At 40.7% G+C, this 16,268-nt stretch overlaps 1 protein-coding gene across 1 annotated transcript; it reads left to right on the top strand.

Annotated features, from left to right (window-relative positions):
* The first annotated feature begins 1,639 nt into the window (after nt 1–1,639).
* LOC112940649 (uncharacterized) lies at nt 1,640–3,787 on the top strand. Its single transcript, XM_069293068.1, has 3 exons — nt 1,640–1,826; nt 1,953–3,319; nt 3,374–3,787. Exons 1-3 carry the CDS (start codon nt 1,640–1,642, stop codon nt 3,785–3,787), a joined length of 1,968 nt encoding a protein of 655 aa, XP_069149169.1.
* Nucleotides 3,788–16,268: the final 12,481 nt, after the last annotated feature.

Below are 16,268 nucleotides of genomic sequence, written 5' to 3'. Positions count from 1 at the left end.
TTATGGTGGGTCCAGTTAGGTGTAGTTATCTTATTTATATTAATTTAGTTAGATTTTTATACACTCGTGTGCATTATTGTGTTACTTAGCCTTCTGTTCTTGACCTCTAGTTTTGTGATTCCGTCTTTTCATAGTGCTTTACTTTTCTAGTTCAGTCGGCCTATGATGCCTACTGGGTACCTGTTTTTTTGGTACTCATGCTACGCTCTGCATCTATTTTCGTGATGCAGGTCCGAGCACCGGTAGTCAGCGTTGATCAAGTTTGGAGAATTTCTGGTCTGGAGACATGGGTGAGCTCACAGCGTTTTGTACTATTTCAGTCTCCATCTGTTTATATAAAGATTTGTCTTTTACTTTTCGAGACAGTCTAGTTTCGGTGGTCCACTATTGGGACTTGTACTCGTTTTGTTGGTAGCTCTGTATTAGTGACTTCCAGGTTCTGGGAGGGATCCTTTATTGTATTATGTTTTGGTTTGCTTATGTTGTTATAGTAATTTTTCTTAGTCTTGTTTAGTTTCTACCCTCACACCCAGTATGTGTGGTTCTGGGTTGTGGTTTGGCTTACCTACTGATGGGTTATAGTAGGTGCCTTCATGGCTCGAGAAATTGGGTCGTGACAAGTTGGTATCAGAGCCCTAGGTTCAACGGTCTCACTTTTACAGAGCTAATGTCTAGTAGAGTCTTGCGGATCGGTGCGGAGACGTCCGTAACTTATCTTTAGGAGGCTACAGGAAGTATTTAGGAAAATATCCATTTTGTTTCAAATTCGTGCCGCGTGTGTTTTGTTTGTTTCTTAAAATCTCAGTTGTTTCACTCTGTTACAGGATGGCTCGCACGCGAGGCGGTGTGTTCGGGGGAGATGCACCCAGAGCCTCAGCTTGGGGTAGACGTCGACCACGAGGTCGAGGTAGGGCTGCAACACCTGCCTGGGATATGGAGGAGGAGCCTCATGCAGCGCATGTACTGCCACAGCCAGTGGGGCCGGGGCCTGCCCAGCCACCACCCGCACCAGTTGCAGCACCTGATCTTCATTCCCTCTTGACTCAGATATTAGCAGCTATTGGGGATATGCGACAGGCACCAGCACCAGCAGTACCAGCACCAGCGCTGCAAGATCAGCCGCCACCAGTTCATGTGGCCGCCCCACCAGACTTAGAGGTTAGAGAGATGCCACTGCGGGATCAGAAGATGCTTGCGGTATTTCAGAGGTTGGCACCGCCTATATTCTCATGGGCGATTGGAGAGGACGCTCACGAGTTCCAGCTCACTTGCCAGGAGCAGTTACAGTCATTAGGCCTTTTGGAGTCGAGAGGAGCTTACTTTACCGCTCATCAGTTCCGTGGGCCAGCCAGGCAGTGGTGGCGCACGTATCGGGAGTCTAGGCTAGTTGGATCTCCTCTTATATCTTGGAGTGAGTTCTCAGAGGCTTTCTTGGCCCGATTCATGCCACGGAGCGTTAGAGACAGGCTTCGTGATCAGTTCTCTAGATTGGAGCAGGGATATATGATCGTTTCAGAGTATGAGGCGAGGTTCCATGAGTTGTCTCGCCATGCTACTATGATTCCTGCCCACAGAGGGAGAGAGAGTTTGTTGTTTTATACGTGGGTTGCGATACCGTTTGAGGGTTGACACAGAGCATATGGTTTCAGCTGACCGTTCTTTTCTTGATGTGGTCGATCATGCCCGATCCATGGAGCATATTCATCGTGAGGCCCAAGGGGGCAGCGATAAGAGGGCACGCTACCAGGGCAGCTATAGCGAGTCGCAGACTAGGGGGAGGGACTCATATGATAGGCCACGTCAGAGGTTCCAGCAGGGTCAGACCAGTTGGCCTGTTTAGGCGGCATTACCTGTTTCTGAGGGAGGTCAATATCAGTAGAGTGGTCCTAGTACAGGCCAGAATTCGAGGGGATCAGATTCTTTTCCTCCATGCCGCGGTCACGTTACTACAGGGCGTTCAACTTCGAGGTGTTATGATTGTGGTTCTCTTGACCATTGGTCTAGAGAATGCCCCCGGCGAGGTTGGGGGGTGATTGTACCAGCTCCACCTACTTCTAAACCAGTTTCAGCCATGTCTTCTTCGGCTAGAGGAGGTGGTCAGATTCAGGACCGTCGAGAGAGTCGACAGGTTACCAAGGGTGGAGCTCGGGGAGGCAGGTCAGGTGGTAGATCGGGTGCACCAGGTAGAGGTGCTCAGGGCCATTTCTACGCTGCCCCGACAAGGGTGGTGGCTGAGGCATCTGACGATGTCATCTCAGGTACGCTCTTCTTGTGCCATCAGCCTGCTACAGTATTATTTGATCCAGGGTCCACATTCTCGTATGTATCTATTTATTTTGCTCCCCAATTGAGTATGAGGTCCGAGTCTTTGGCAGAGCTGGTTCATGTTTCGACCCCGATAAGTGAGTTCTTAGTTGTGGATCAAGTATTGCGATCTTGCTTAGTGACCATCCAGGGTTATGATACTAGAGCTGATCTTATTATGCTAGATATGATTGATTTTGATGTGATTTTGGGCATGGACTGGTTATCCCCATATCATGTGGTCTTGGATTGCTATGCCAAGACTGTTACCTTATCCATGCCTGGTGTTCCCTCGGTATTGTGGCAGGCTGCTTATAGTCACACACCAACGGGGATAATCTCTTTTATTCGAGCTAGGCGGTTGGTTTCTTCTGGGTGTTTAGCGTGTTTGGCCCACATCAGAGATGTGAGTAGGGATGGCCCTTCAATTGACTCAGTTCCTGTGGTTAGAGTGTATGCAGATGTGTTCCCTACAGATCTACCTGGCCTACTCCCAGAGCGTGACATTGATTTTGCTATAGATTTGGAGCCTGGCACTCGTCCTATTTCTATTCCGCCTTATCGGATGGCTCCTGCAGAGCTCAGAGAGCTCAGTGTACAACTAAAGGACCTCTTAGAAAAGGGGTTCATTCGTCCGAGTGTGTCTCCTTGGGGTGCTCCTGTTCTGTTTGTGAAAAAGAAGGATGGGACTTTGAGGATGTGCATTGACTACAGACAGCTGAACAAGGTGACGGTGAAGAACCGTTACCCTATGCCTCGTATAGATGATTTGTTTGATCAGCTTCAGGGTGCCATCATATTTTCTAAGATTGATTTGAGGTCCGGGTACCATCAGCTGAGGATTAGAGCAGCAGACATCCCTAAGACTGCATTTAGGACTCGTTACGGCCATTATGAGTTCCTTGTGATGTCTTTTGGGTTGACTAATGCCCCAGCCGCCTTCATGGACTTGATGACACGTGTGTTCAGGCCATACCTTGATTCATTTGTTATCATCTTCATTGATGACATATTGGTATACTCGCGGAGCCGGAGTGAGCATGAGTAGCATTTGAGGATAGTGCTCCAGACTTTGAGAGATCAGCAGCTTTATGCCAAGTTCTCAAAGTGCGAGTTTTGGCTTGCGTCTGTAGCATTCTTGGAGCACGTGGTGTCCAAGGAGGGTATTAGGGTAGATCCGACGAAGATTGAAGCTATTCGTGATTGGGACAGACCCACTTCTGTTACTGAGGTTCGTAGCTTTGTCGGGTTAGCGAGTTACTACAGGCGTTTTGTTGAGGGTTTTTCTACTATTGCAGCTCCTTTGACTCGGTTGACTCGCCAGGATATTCCCTTTGTGTGGTCGGAGGAGTGTGAGATGAGCTTTCTGAAGCTCAAGGAGTTGCTTACTAGCGCTCCTATATTGACTCTTCCGATTGAGGGTGAGGGTTTCACGATTTATTGTGATGCGTCTGGTGTTGGTGTGGGTTGTGTATTGATGTAGCAGGGCCGGGTTATTGCGTATGCGTCGAGGTAGCTTAAGGTCCATGAGCGCAACTACCCCACCCATGACTTGGAGTTGGCAGCGGTAGTTTTCGCGCTTAAGATTTGGAGGCACTACTTGTATGGAGTTCGATGTGAGATCTATACTGACCACAAGAGTCTTCAGTACATCATGAGCCAGAGGGACCTTAATTCGAGGCAGCGTCGTTGGATTGAGCTCCTGAAGGATTATGATCTCTCCATTCTCTATCATCCGGGCAAGGCGAACGTGGTAGCAGACGCCTTAAGCCGAAAGGCGGTGAGTATGGGTAGTCTAGCCTTCTTATCTGCAGGTGAAAGACCCTTGGCTTTGGACATTCAGTTTTTAGCCAATAGCATGGTTCGATTAGATATATCAGATTCTAGATGCGTCTTGGCTTATATGGGAGTTCAGTCTTCTTTGTATGATAGGATCCGTGGTTGTCAATTTGAGGATAAGGCCCTGGGGTCCCTTAGAGATCGAGTGTTAGCGGGTAATGGTGATCAGGCTACCTTAGATCCTGATGGAGTGTTGAGATTCGCTGGTCGCATTTGTGTCCCGAGAGTTGGAAATTTGATACAGTTGATACTTTCGGAGGCTCATGAGTCTAGATATTCTATCCATTCGGGTACAGCGAAGATGTATCGTGATTTGAGACAACATTACTGGTGGAGTGGCATGAGACGAGATATTGCTGACTTTGTTTCTCGTTGCTTGTGCTGCCAGCAGGTAAAGGCTGAGCATTTGAGGCCTGGTGGTGAATTTCAGGGATTACCCATTCCGGAGTGGAAGTGGGATCGCATTACTATGGATTTTGTGGCTGGTCTACCGAGAACTTCTAGAGGATTTGATAGTATTTGGGTCATCGTTGATCGATTGACCAAGTCAGCACATTTCCTTCCCGTTCAATCTTCATTTAGTGCCGAGCGGTTGGATCGTATCTACATTCGAGAGGTGGTTCGACTTCATGGGGTGCCAGTTTCTATTATATCAGATCGGGGTTCTCAGTTCACGTCTAGCTTTTGGAGGACCTTTCAGGATGAGTTGGGCACCCGAGTTGACCTGAGCACAGCTTTCCACCCGTAGACTGATGGTCAGTCAGAGCGCACTATTCAGGTCCTTGAGGACATGCTACGGGCTTGTGTTTTGGAGTTTGGTGGTCAATGGGACCAGTTCTTGCCTTTGGCAGAATTTGCATATAACAACAGCTACCATTCTAGCATTCAGATGGCCCCGTTTGAGGCCTTGTATGGTAGGCGTTGTCGCACTCCAGTGGGCTGGTTCGAGTCTACAGAGCCTAGGCCGCGAGGTACAGATTTGATTCAGGAGGCTTTGGAGCAGGTGAGAGTGATTCAGGATAGACTCAGGACAGCTCAGAGTAGGCACCAGAGTTATGCGAATCGGAGGCGTCGACCTTTGAGATTCTCTGTTGGTGATCGGGTATTTCTCCGTGTGTCGCCCATGAAGGGTGTGATGAGATTTGGGAGACGGGATAATCTTAGCCCCAGGTATATTGGGCCTTTTGAGATACTTCGGACAGTTGGGGAGGTTGCTTATGAGTTGGCCCTACCTCCAGCATTTTCAGCCATCCATCCTGTTTTCCATGTCTCGATGCTACGCCGATATATTCCTGATGAGTCCCATGTGCTCCAGTATGATGCAATTGAGTTGGATGATCATTTGACATTTGTAGAAGAGCCAGTTGCCATCCTAGCCAGAGATGTGAGGAAATTGTGCTCGAGAGCCATTCCTATTGTTAAGGTCCGTTGGAGGCATCGTTCAGTCGAGGAGGCTACCTGGGAGACCGAGCAGGAGATGCGAGAGCAGTTTCCCGGCTTGTTTGAGCCTTCAGGTACTTCTTGACCCTTACTTTCGCGGACGAAAGTTCTTTTTAGTAGTGGATATTGTAATGACCCTTATTGTCATTTTTAGTGTTTTATCTTCTGTACATCGTTTAGAGCGTTCCTATAGCGATTCCAAGTCATTTATGACTTGCTGGGACTGACAGATCGGTCACCTGGTCATTCGTTTGGTTATTGTGTGAGTTTTAGTACTTTTGGAGCTTATGAACCTTGAACGATCATTCTCGATCAAAAGTTCAAGAAGATGACATCAGAATCCAATTCTGACGATTCCATCAGTTCCGGAAGGGTCATTTTAGTCTAGTAGCATTGTCGACATGACTCCCAAAGTTTTCAGTGTGAGTTGGTGGGATTAGGCGTTTTAACTTTAAGTTTAAAGGCTAAGTTTGACTTTAGTCAACATTCTGAGTAAAAGCGCTCGGATGAGAATTCCGTCAGCGCGGTTAACTCCGGAATGTCGAGTTTGGTCTAGTTTGACCCTTCTTTCGGGTTTTGAGGTTTTTGATATTTTTTCGAGCCCTTTTGTGGTTTTTGACTTAAAATAGCCAATGGAAGTGGGACCCACATTTTATCGAGATGACCTCTGATGAAAATTTTGACTGCGCCTTTGAGTCCGGAATGTCGACTTTGGTAGGGTAGCATATCTATTTTATTTTTATCAGGTTCCGAACGAATTCCGAGCACCCGTCGGAGACTTTAAAGAAAGTAGGCAAAGCTGAATCTGGTGTAGCCCTTATAAAAACCCAACTTTCAGCTTTGTATCTTACTTTAGAATCTTGATATCTTGAGCTATACAACTCCAAATTGGGCAATTCAAAAGGCTAAGTTGTGAGATTTTTCGAGGGCAACGCATTGGTGTACTTGGAATCTGATTTGGGGACCCGATTTGAGGTAAATTTGGGTTTTAACTGCTGTCTAGCTCATTTTCGAGCACAAGTTTTGGGAAATTTTAGAAGGTGATTTCTTGGCCATTTTAGGTCCGAATCAAGTGATTCAAGAGCCTATATTGTGTGGTTTTTCATGAGGATCGTCGTGGTGTGGTTGGTTTTGGCTGTTGGAGCTTCATTTTTGGTAAAATCTTGTAAGTAGCTGCTGCCATAGTTGCTGATTTTTATCTTAGAATTTGGGTTCTTTTGTTGCATGTTCATGTTGGGACTGTTTTGAGTCCTGAATTATGCTCCATTATGGTATACAAGTTTCGAGAGTTATTTAGGACTTTTATTTGGGGTTAATTCGGGATTTCTCAATGCGGATCCCACTTTTTCCATTTTGACCATGAAATTGACCCGTCTCCGTTTCTTGCGATTTTAGTGTATCAACGTTTCAAGGCCTTTTAGAAAGTAAAAGATCCGGGGAGTGAATTTTGGAGCGCGCATGATCTGCGTTCAGGTAGGCTATGGTTTCTCTTCTTAGATTGAACTCGAACATGTGAATGCATGTTGATTAGTTGGGATTTGGGTTGGGTAGTTATTGGATCATGCATAGGTGTTACAAATCATATTTTCTCCTTTTTTCTGAGAATTATCGGGTAACTGTGAGCATGTTTATTGTTATTAATTGACCTTCTTTGCTATATGAATTACTTGTATGTTTGAATACTGGTTGTCAGAAGTATGTTGGGCCTTAGTTTAGGTTTGACTAGGGTTTTCCTTAGAAATGCATGATTCAAAGTCGGTAGGACTTAGTTTAGCCTCGACGTCGCTCGGCCGGCTTAAATCCTTGTAGACTGATGTAGCAGACTTGAGTCTGATAGTTGGGTATTTAGAAAGACGATGAGCTTGCTCTAGCGATTGTTACTCTTATTTCTTCGATGTTACGGCTTCTCGAGTTACGTTAGTGACAATGATTTCCGCTCCGTGATTCAAAGTTGAGTTTCTATTCGACTTTAAGGTCTTACATTGATTAGCTAAGTCTGGATGGTGTTCCATGAGTTTATATGATTACGGATAGATAAAGACTCTTTCAGCAGCTATATCGATATCTTTGTCGGGTATCCGGATTTAAGGTCCGGCCTCAAACATCCACTTACTTATGTAGAGCATCCGGTTAGAGGTCCGGCCTCAAGTATGTAGAGCATCCGGTTAGAGGTCCGGCCTCAGTTACTTATATTTTGCAATTGGCTACTTGTGTAATTCTGGTAAGTGTCCGGTTCAAGGCCTGACCTCCGTACCGTCAGATTTTACTTTTTGGTTCGGTGTTCTTCGGCCTCGAGTTTTATTCTCCTTAAGTTATAGTTATTTTGTGTACTCGTCGGGCTTATGGGGGTCCGTTTGGGTTTTTATTTAAACTTGTGCACAAGTGTACCTTCTGGGCTTATGGTGGGTCCAGTTAGGTGTAGTTAGCTTATTTATATTAATTTAGTTAGATTTTTATACACTCGTGTGCATTATTGTGTTACTTAGACTTCTGTTCTTGACCTCTAGTTTTGTGATTCCGTCTTTTCATAGTGCTTTACTTTTCTAGTTCAGTCGGCCTATGATGCCTACTGGGTACCTGTTTTTTTTGGTACTCATGCTACGCTCAGCATCTATTTTCGTGATGCAGGTCCGAGCACCGGTAGTCAGCGTTGATCGAGTTTGGAGAATTTCTGGTCTAGAGACAGGGGTGAGCTCACAGCGTTTTGTACTATTTCAGTCTCCATCTGTTTATATAAAGATTTGTCTTTTACTTTTCGAGACAGTCTAGTTTCGGTGGTCCACTGTTGGGACTTGTACTCGTTTGGTTGGTAGCTCTGTATTAGTGACTTCCAGGTTCTGGGAGGGATCCTTTATTGTATTTATGTTTTGGTTTGCTTATGTTGTTATAGTAATTTTTCTTAGTCTTGTTTAGTTTCTACCCTCACACCCAGTATGTGTGGTTCTTGGTTGTGGTTTGGCTTACCTACTGATGGGTTATAGTAGGTGCCTTCATGGCTCGAGAAATTGGGTCGTGACAATAAGACTTATGGATTCCACAGAAGGAGGCATAGTGGTGACCAATAAAGCTGAGTCATCATTAGTGTTAGAGGTGAAAGAGAAGCAAGACCAAGACCTCATTTTGCTTGACTTAAAGCAAAATGTTCATAAGCAAAGAGTATTGGCTATTGAACAAGGGGGAGATGGTATGCTGAAGTATCAAGGTAGATTATGTGTACCAACGGTGGATTAACTCCAAAAAAGGATAATGGAGAAAGCTAATAGATCAAGATACTCCATCCATCCGGGTTCCACCAAGATGTACCGCGACTTGAAAGCGGTATATTGGTGGGAAGGCATGAAGAATGATATTGGTGAGTTTGTTGCAAAGTTCTCAAATTGCAAGCAAGTGAATGTAGAATAACCAAGGCCTGGAGGTTTAGCTCAAAATATAGAACTTCCGGAATGGAAATGGAAGATGATCAATATGAAATTTATCACAAGCTTGCCAAGATCTCGAAGGCACCATGATTCTATTTGAGTGATTGTCGACAGAATGACAAAGTCAGCCCATTTCTTGCCCGTGAATACTATCCATTTGACCGAGGATTATGCCAAGTTGTACCTTCAGGAAGTGGTAAAACTTCATGGAGTTCTGCTCTCTATTATTTCAGATAGAGGTGCATAATTTACTGCACAGTTCTGGAAATCTTTCCAATTAGTTTTGGGTTCGAAGCTGAACTGAGCACTGATTTTCATCTTCAGACATATTGACAAGCAAAATGTACTATACACACCTTTATAGATATGTTGAGAGCTTATGTGAACGACTTTAAGGGAATTGGGATGATCATATACCTCCCATTGAGTTCTCTTATAACAACAATTACCATTCGAGCTTCCAAATGTCTCCACATGAAGCTCTTTATGGGAGAAGATGCAGATCTCCTATTGGGTGGTTTGAAGTTCGCAAAACAGGGTTAATAGGACCAGATCTAGTTCACCAAGCTATGGAGAAGGTGAAAGTGATCCAAGAAATATTGAAGACATTACAAAGTTGCCAAAAGTCCTACACATGTTAGGAGAAGTCCATTAGAGTTTCAGGTGGACGATTGGGTGTATCTTAAGATTTCACCCATGAAAGGTATTATAAGGTTTAGTAATAAAGGGGAAACTTAGTCCCCAGTATATTGGACCTTATAGAATCTCCAAGAGAGTGGGCAATGTGGCTTATGAGTTGGAGCTACCCCAAGAGTTAGCGGAAGTTCCTCTGGTATTCCATATTTCTATGTTGAAGAAGTGCTTGGGTGATCCTTCATTGATAGTACCAATATAAAAATGTAGGGATTGATGATAACCTATCCTCTGAAGAAATTTTGATTCAAATTTTGGATCATCAAGTTCGCAAGTTGAGGACAAAAGAAGTCTCTTCAGTCAAGGTCCTTTAGAGGAACCAATTGATGAAGAAGCGGCTTGGGAAGCTGAGGATGATATGAAAATGAGATATCCACATCTCTTTGACTCGGGAGAAAATGCATATCAAGGTACTAAATTCTTTTTGTAGGGATTTATAAGGCTATGTATAAGCATGTTATTACTTGCTTTTGTTTGTTGAGTGCTGAAATGATGTTACCACCCTTCGCTTAGTGAAATAATTATCATTCGAGGATGAATGTTTCCAAGGGGGAGATATTGTAACATCTCGTAACTTGAATTAACTCAGAACAAGATAAGAAACCAAGAATAATCATTTTTGGAAATAAGTAGGGAAATCTGAAAAATTTCCAACTTTCAAAAGTGAGTTTTGGTCATTTTCAAATGGCCATAACTTTAAGATCTGAAGGAATTTGGATAATTTTTTTATATAGTTGGAAATCCGTTGGGAAGATCTTTCCAACACCTCCCAATTTTCACAAATCCAATGTCGTATGAGGGAGATATGCCTTTTGAAAGTTGGGTTGTTGGACTGAGGAAAGTCCAATCCTGATTTTAGTAAGGGTAAAGTTATCTTTTCACCCTAGAATTGCCTAATTCATTTTAAGGGATATTTATGGGTAAAGACCAAGTCACAAATCAGTTTTACAAAAATTAAGAACGCGTAGGACTTGGGAGAAAATAGAAAAGAAGATGAAGATCAAGAATTGTCCAAGAAACGCCAAGATCGTTGTGTGGATTTCATCAGGGCTGATCCCTATCAAGGTATGTGAGATCATTCAGTGTTGGGTCCTTTCACCCACACCCCAATTTTATTCAATAAAACAAATTAGAGTTTATTTGAATGAAAATCTTGAAGTTCTTGATGAAAAGCTGTGAAAAACTTATTGGTTGAATTCTAGTTGATCTCTAGTACATTTGATTCATGTTTCCAAACAGTTTTCAATTCTAATCTATTGGGTAATGAGGTATTTAGAGATGATAAGTATTTGGGGTGGGATCTATGGAAGTTTAGGAGGTTTAGAAATGAAAGAGAGAGAAGAAAAGTCGGAGGTCTCGTTAGATAGCCCTTGGGGTTCCGCGCCTGCCAGAGCCCCTCAGAGCAGGCTCTGTCAGATAGGCCTTGGCGCGCCGCACCAGCCAGAGCGCCCCAGACAAGGCTCTTTTTGACATACCTTGGCACTCCGTGCCTCTCAGATCGCCAAGACCCAGTGGACACCCTGTTCTCTCCCTATCTTTTTGTACTAGTTCCTAAGTGATATACGTTTCATTCCTAGTTGATTCCAACACTTTAGAGTACATCTAAACATCATACAATCATCCATAAACATGAGATCATGATCCTTGAATCAATAATCCAATTCAAATGAATCTAAGATCAAAGTTAAAGAAGTTACGAGTAAAGTTTAAAAGTTATGAATCAAGTATAAGTAAATTCTTAATGTTTTCAAAGAGTCTTAAATAATCATTTTAACTTTGATTTAAGTCTGAAGTTACAATCGAGCAAAGAGGAAAGAGTTGAGTTAAATTCTCAAAAATATATAAGGGACCTAAGTATTCCCTAAGAGTTAAAGTTTTAAATGAAGTAAAGAGCAAGAGTTGAGTTCATTTCTGTAAAGTTAAGGGGCACTAAGTATTCCCTAAAGGTTGATAAATGTTTCACATTTAACTTAAAAGGAAACTAAGAAGTTCCAAAAGAATTTTGAACTAAAGAAGGGAACTATGATTCCAAAAGCAGCTTTTAAAGCTAAATGGCTCAATAAAATATCTCAACCCAAAGGAAGGAAGTTTTATAAAAGTATGAGATAAATCATGTTTTGAGAGTAGTATTGAGCACAGATGTGACAATGAGAGTTCAGATAACTCAAGTCCCCATGTAAACCATGTAGCCATCATGATTATTAACGTCTTATACTTTTTAGATGATCACATAAGTTTAGCAGTGGATCCACTAGGTTCAGAATGTTCTATGCGACGACAAAGTATAGGACAGTTCTGGCAGCATGGACGAGATGTTGTATTATTACTTAGGCTTATAGTGGTGGTTGTCGGTTAGAGAAACTCCAACAGAAACTATATTACTTTCATATATAAGTAAAGTTGAGTTTATTATTGTTTCATCTTTAATGAACTAAGAGTTTACACTGTTTTTACTATTTATATATATATATATATATATATATATATATATATATATATATATATATATATATATATATTGCACATGTTCTTATTGCCATATATTGAGTTGTCACCTTATGAGTTGAGCAGAGTCAAGGTAAGTTCATCCTTACTCCATTTCAAGTTTTATAGTTGTGTTAGCACTCCAACTCGCATACTTGTACATTCAATGTACTGATGTTAGTTGGCCTGCATTGTTTTATGATGCAGACGCAAGTAACCAGGATCAACGTGCAGCACTTCGTTGATCCAGATTGAGCTCCACATTTAGTAATGAGCCTTCTTGCATTCCGGAAGACATCCTTTTCATTTGCTTTACTAGTTTAGTTTTTAGGATGTTGTGGGTCTGTCCCAACATCCATCTCAGTCAGTTTAGAAGCTTCTTAGACAGTTAGTGGTTTAGTTTGGAGTCTATTTTACTTGTTGAGACTTAAGTGTCATTTTGGCCAGAATGTTATATGAAGTATATCTTTTAAACATGATTTATTTCTTGATTAAGTTGAGTTTAGTCTTCCACTGATTTAAGTAAGTCAGGCCAAGGTTCGCTTGGGGACCATCAATGGTCTTCGAGTGCTGGACACGCCTAGGATGTAGGTTCAGGGCGTGACCAGATAGCGATGAAGTTGCAAAAGTGCAATCCAACTGTGGAGTGTAGAGTGTACAGTTTGATTGTACTTTTGCAACAATGCAAAGTGACATGAGAAAAATTCCTTATATACCCCGACCAATGAGGAGAGGTTAAGGTTTTGTACTTTTTCTCTCTCATTAATACGAAGGCACAACAAAGAGAAAAGTTCTGGAAAAGTATTGTCTATCATCTCAAGTATTAAAGCTATCTCAACTCTCGTAACATAGAAGACTGCAATCTCAAGGACCTTCTCTTTATCACTCAATTTGTTCTATTACTCCTTGTTGTTGAGTCTTTATTTGTGCTCACATTTCAAATCTGCTCTTGTCCATGAATCTCGTGTAGGTATTGTTGATCTCTACCTTTTTATAATAGAGTATTTATTAGAGGTAACCATAGTGTAATGGCTAGAGGTAGATAGAGTTTGTTGCTGCTAGAGGTAGTTGGTGAATTCCATGTCAACTAAGGTTAATTGATATAATGGTTAATAGAAATACTGCTTAGTTGACTTGTAATAGGAGTATTACAATGATGATGTATTAAATGGTTTGATTTCTAGATTGCATAGGGTTGTAATCTAAATCTTCACTCATGTTTTATAGATTTTTTGATAAAGCCTATGTAGTAAGCCGTGATTCTTTTTCTCCTGGAGAAAGAAGGCTTGTATGTAAATATTGTGTCTTCCTTTACTTTATGTTTTTACATGATTGTTTATTTTTCTTAAATGTTATGAGTCAAAGTATTGTTCCTTTGAAATTTGGTGGATTCATACAAGCCAATAGAACATTTTTCTCCAACATCCAATTATTAATGCACTTCTCATCAACATAAATTGTTGGCGCCTTACTCTTCAATGTTCAATTTTTTGCTTGGCTGTGTACATTGAGAGTTTCTCTCCCAATTTCAATAATTAATGCACTACTCATCAACTTACAATTGTTGGAGAACTTTTCTCCAATTTTTATTTTTTTTTCTTGGCTACGTAAGTTGAGCATGTCCCTCCAACTTCCGATAGTTGATGCACATCTCATCAATATACAATTGTTGGACCACTTCTCTTCAATTTTCAATAGTTGATACACTTATGATCAATATATATATATATATATATATGCACAAGTACCCCTATCCTATGCTCGAAATCTCAAAGACACACTTATACTATACTAAGGTTCCTAATTATTACATATAGAGGTGCGGTTAGTTATTTTTAATAGTGACAAACAGGGAGAAATTGTGGAAAATTATTTGATATAAATAATTATTTTTACTTTAATTGGTATATGAATGTTTACAATTTTTGTAGAGAATTAAAAAGCTTTAGATGTCGGTGGTTTGCTAAAACTCATATATTTATATATATATATATATGGATGTTTACGATTTTTGTAGAGAATTAAAAAACTTTAGATCCATTTTTGGTATTTCACAAGCCATGTATTCCAAGCTTTGGTGGAAATTTAGAACTCAAAATACTTTACGGTCTAATTTTATGTGGAATAAATATTGTGAGAAGAAAATTCCTACTTTAGTTTAGTGGAAAGAATCTAGCCGTGGAAGAATATATTGCAAAATAGGGATTGTATTGAGCAACATATATGGTCGGAGCCTAAGGGTGTTACTTCTTTTATTTGGTTTGATAATTGGTCACGGCTAGGCCCATTATATACACATCTAACCGAGGCACATTTTTGTTATCCACTAGACATTGAAGTTTTTATGAATGACACAGGTTGGGACTATGACATCATGCAGAGTCAATTTAGGCAATCTGACAAGGGGGATAGGCCTTGGTGGATCAAAACAAGTTCTGGAAAGTTCACAGTGAAGAGTGTTTGGAATTTTCTATGAAAGAAAGAGGAAAAAACTATCTTTTTTCAAAAATATTTGCATGAAGGATCTCCTTTTAAAAATATGTTTCTTTGCTTGGAAGGTGTGGACAAACAAAGTCTCTGTAGCTACTGTCATGGTTCAATGGAACCCAAATATCTCTCAATTATGCCAATGTTGTGAAGTTCCAGAAAGGGAAGCTAGGGAACATATATTTCTTAAAGGTGATATTGCATCATATATTTGGAATTATTTCTCAAATGCAGCTAGTATTATAGGGCCTAAGATACATTTGAGCCAACCATAAAGAAATGGTGGGATGCACAAGGGACTATTAGAAACAAGATTGTCTTTTAACTTGTTCCTAATATCATTTTATGGTTTCTTTGGAAAAGAAGAAATATTGTACTTCATGGAGGTGTTTATTCTACCGGTAAGGTGATTTGGGACATTAACAATACTATTAAAATTTTCATGCAAATGAAATTTAAGTATTTCAGCATTTCGAAAGCTTGGCCACACATGGTAGCACTATTGGGGTACATACCTAAATTTCAATTGAAAATGGTTAAGTGGTACACAAGTGAAGGTAGATGAATCATCAATTTAGATAAAAGCAACATTCCACAGTTGAGAATAAGGCAAACAAGTATGACATCATAAAGTAATATTTATTGTATCAATTCTGAGTCTCATATGAATTTCAACATGTATTTTAGATTATATAGCTACTAACATACCTCAAGATGTCTGAATTAGTTTCAGTTGATTAATATATCATGCACCTGGTGAGAGCTTTGTGGTGTTGCATGTGGTATAAAACCAGGACTTGTGGGGGGGCTATATAGCATATTTAATCAAATATTGTGTTAAATTCATATACTGCTCATTCAATTTTAAATAGAAAGATATCATAGAATACTATTGAATGTCCATTAGAAGAGAAACATGAACTGAACGATGAACTGAAGTTACTGTTTGCTCAAATAGGAGATGTATCAGCATAACCTCACAAAATTTAGTAATCCTTTTGTGGATTTTGATTTTGGTGGTGGTATTAAATCAATTTTGATTTCAATCCACCAAATTAAAATTTCTAGAAGGAAAACTAATTTTAGTCGGGGTTTCGTTTACATTACTCATAGCTCAAGAAGATCGATTTGGCAGCAAACATATTGATGGACAATGATTTGTACAACAAAGTATAGATCATTAAAAAATATTTCAAGAGAGTGAAGTATCAAAGTTCACCTCATGGAGCTTAAAGACTTGTGAGATTCCTTGTTTACGCGAGATAGCAACGATTTGTGGAGGAAATGGACCAGCATCACCGATGCCTCCGTGCCTCTTCATCTTCCTCCATGACACTGTTTTGTATCTTTCAGATTTTGACTTTTCTTTTGCTCTGTTTATTTCCAACATTGGGCCAATTTCGGCCTGATTGTGTACATTTTAAAGGCTTTAAGCCTCAAACCGTTGGATTAAAAAAAAGAATTGAATGGAAGGTTAGGGGTTGAATATAGTTTTTTCTGTTTGTTCATATTTTATAATAAAAATTAACAAATTTCAAAATATTACAGTTTAGAGTCTATTTTTAACTTTATTTGGAACTTAAGTGACACTTTGACCAAAAT

This window comes from Solanum lycopersicum, chromosome 1 (assembly GCF_036512215.1).
Source record: "Solanum lycopersicum chromosome 1, SLM_r2.1".
Classification (NCBI taxonomy): domain Eukaryota; kingdom Viridiplantae; phylum Streptophyta; class Magnoliopsida; order Solanales; family Solanaceae; genus Solanum; species Solanum lycopersicum.
The sequence above is the reverse complement of the archived record's forward strand: the minus strand, read 5'-3'. Positions and strand labels throughout refer to the sequence as shown.

Coding starts and splice junctions, on each gene's coding strand:
- LOC112940649 (XM_069293068.1), top strand. CDS start 1,640: ATGGTTTCAGCTGACCGTTCTTTTCTTGATGTGGTCGATCATGCCCGA. Junction 1,827..1,952: donor GTTCCAGCAGGGTCAGACCA/GTTGGCCTGTTT, acceptor ACGTTACTACAG/GGCGTTCAACTTCGAGGTGT. Junction 3,320..3,373: donor TCTTCATTGATGACATATTG/GTATACTCGCGG, acceptor ATAGTGCTCCAG/ACTTTGAGAGATCAGCAGCT.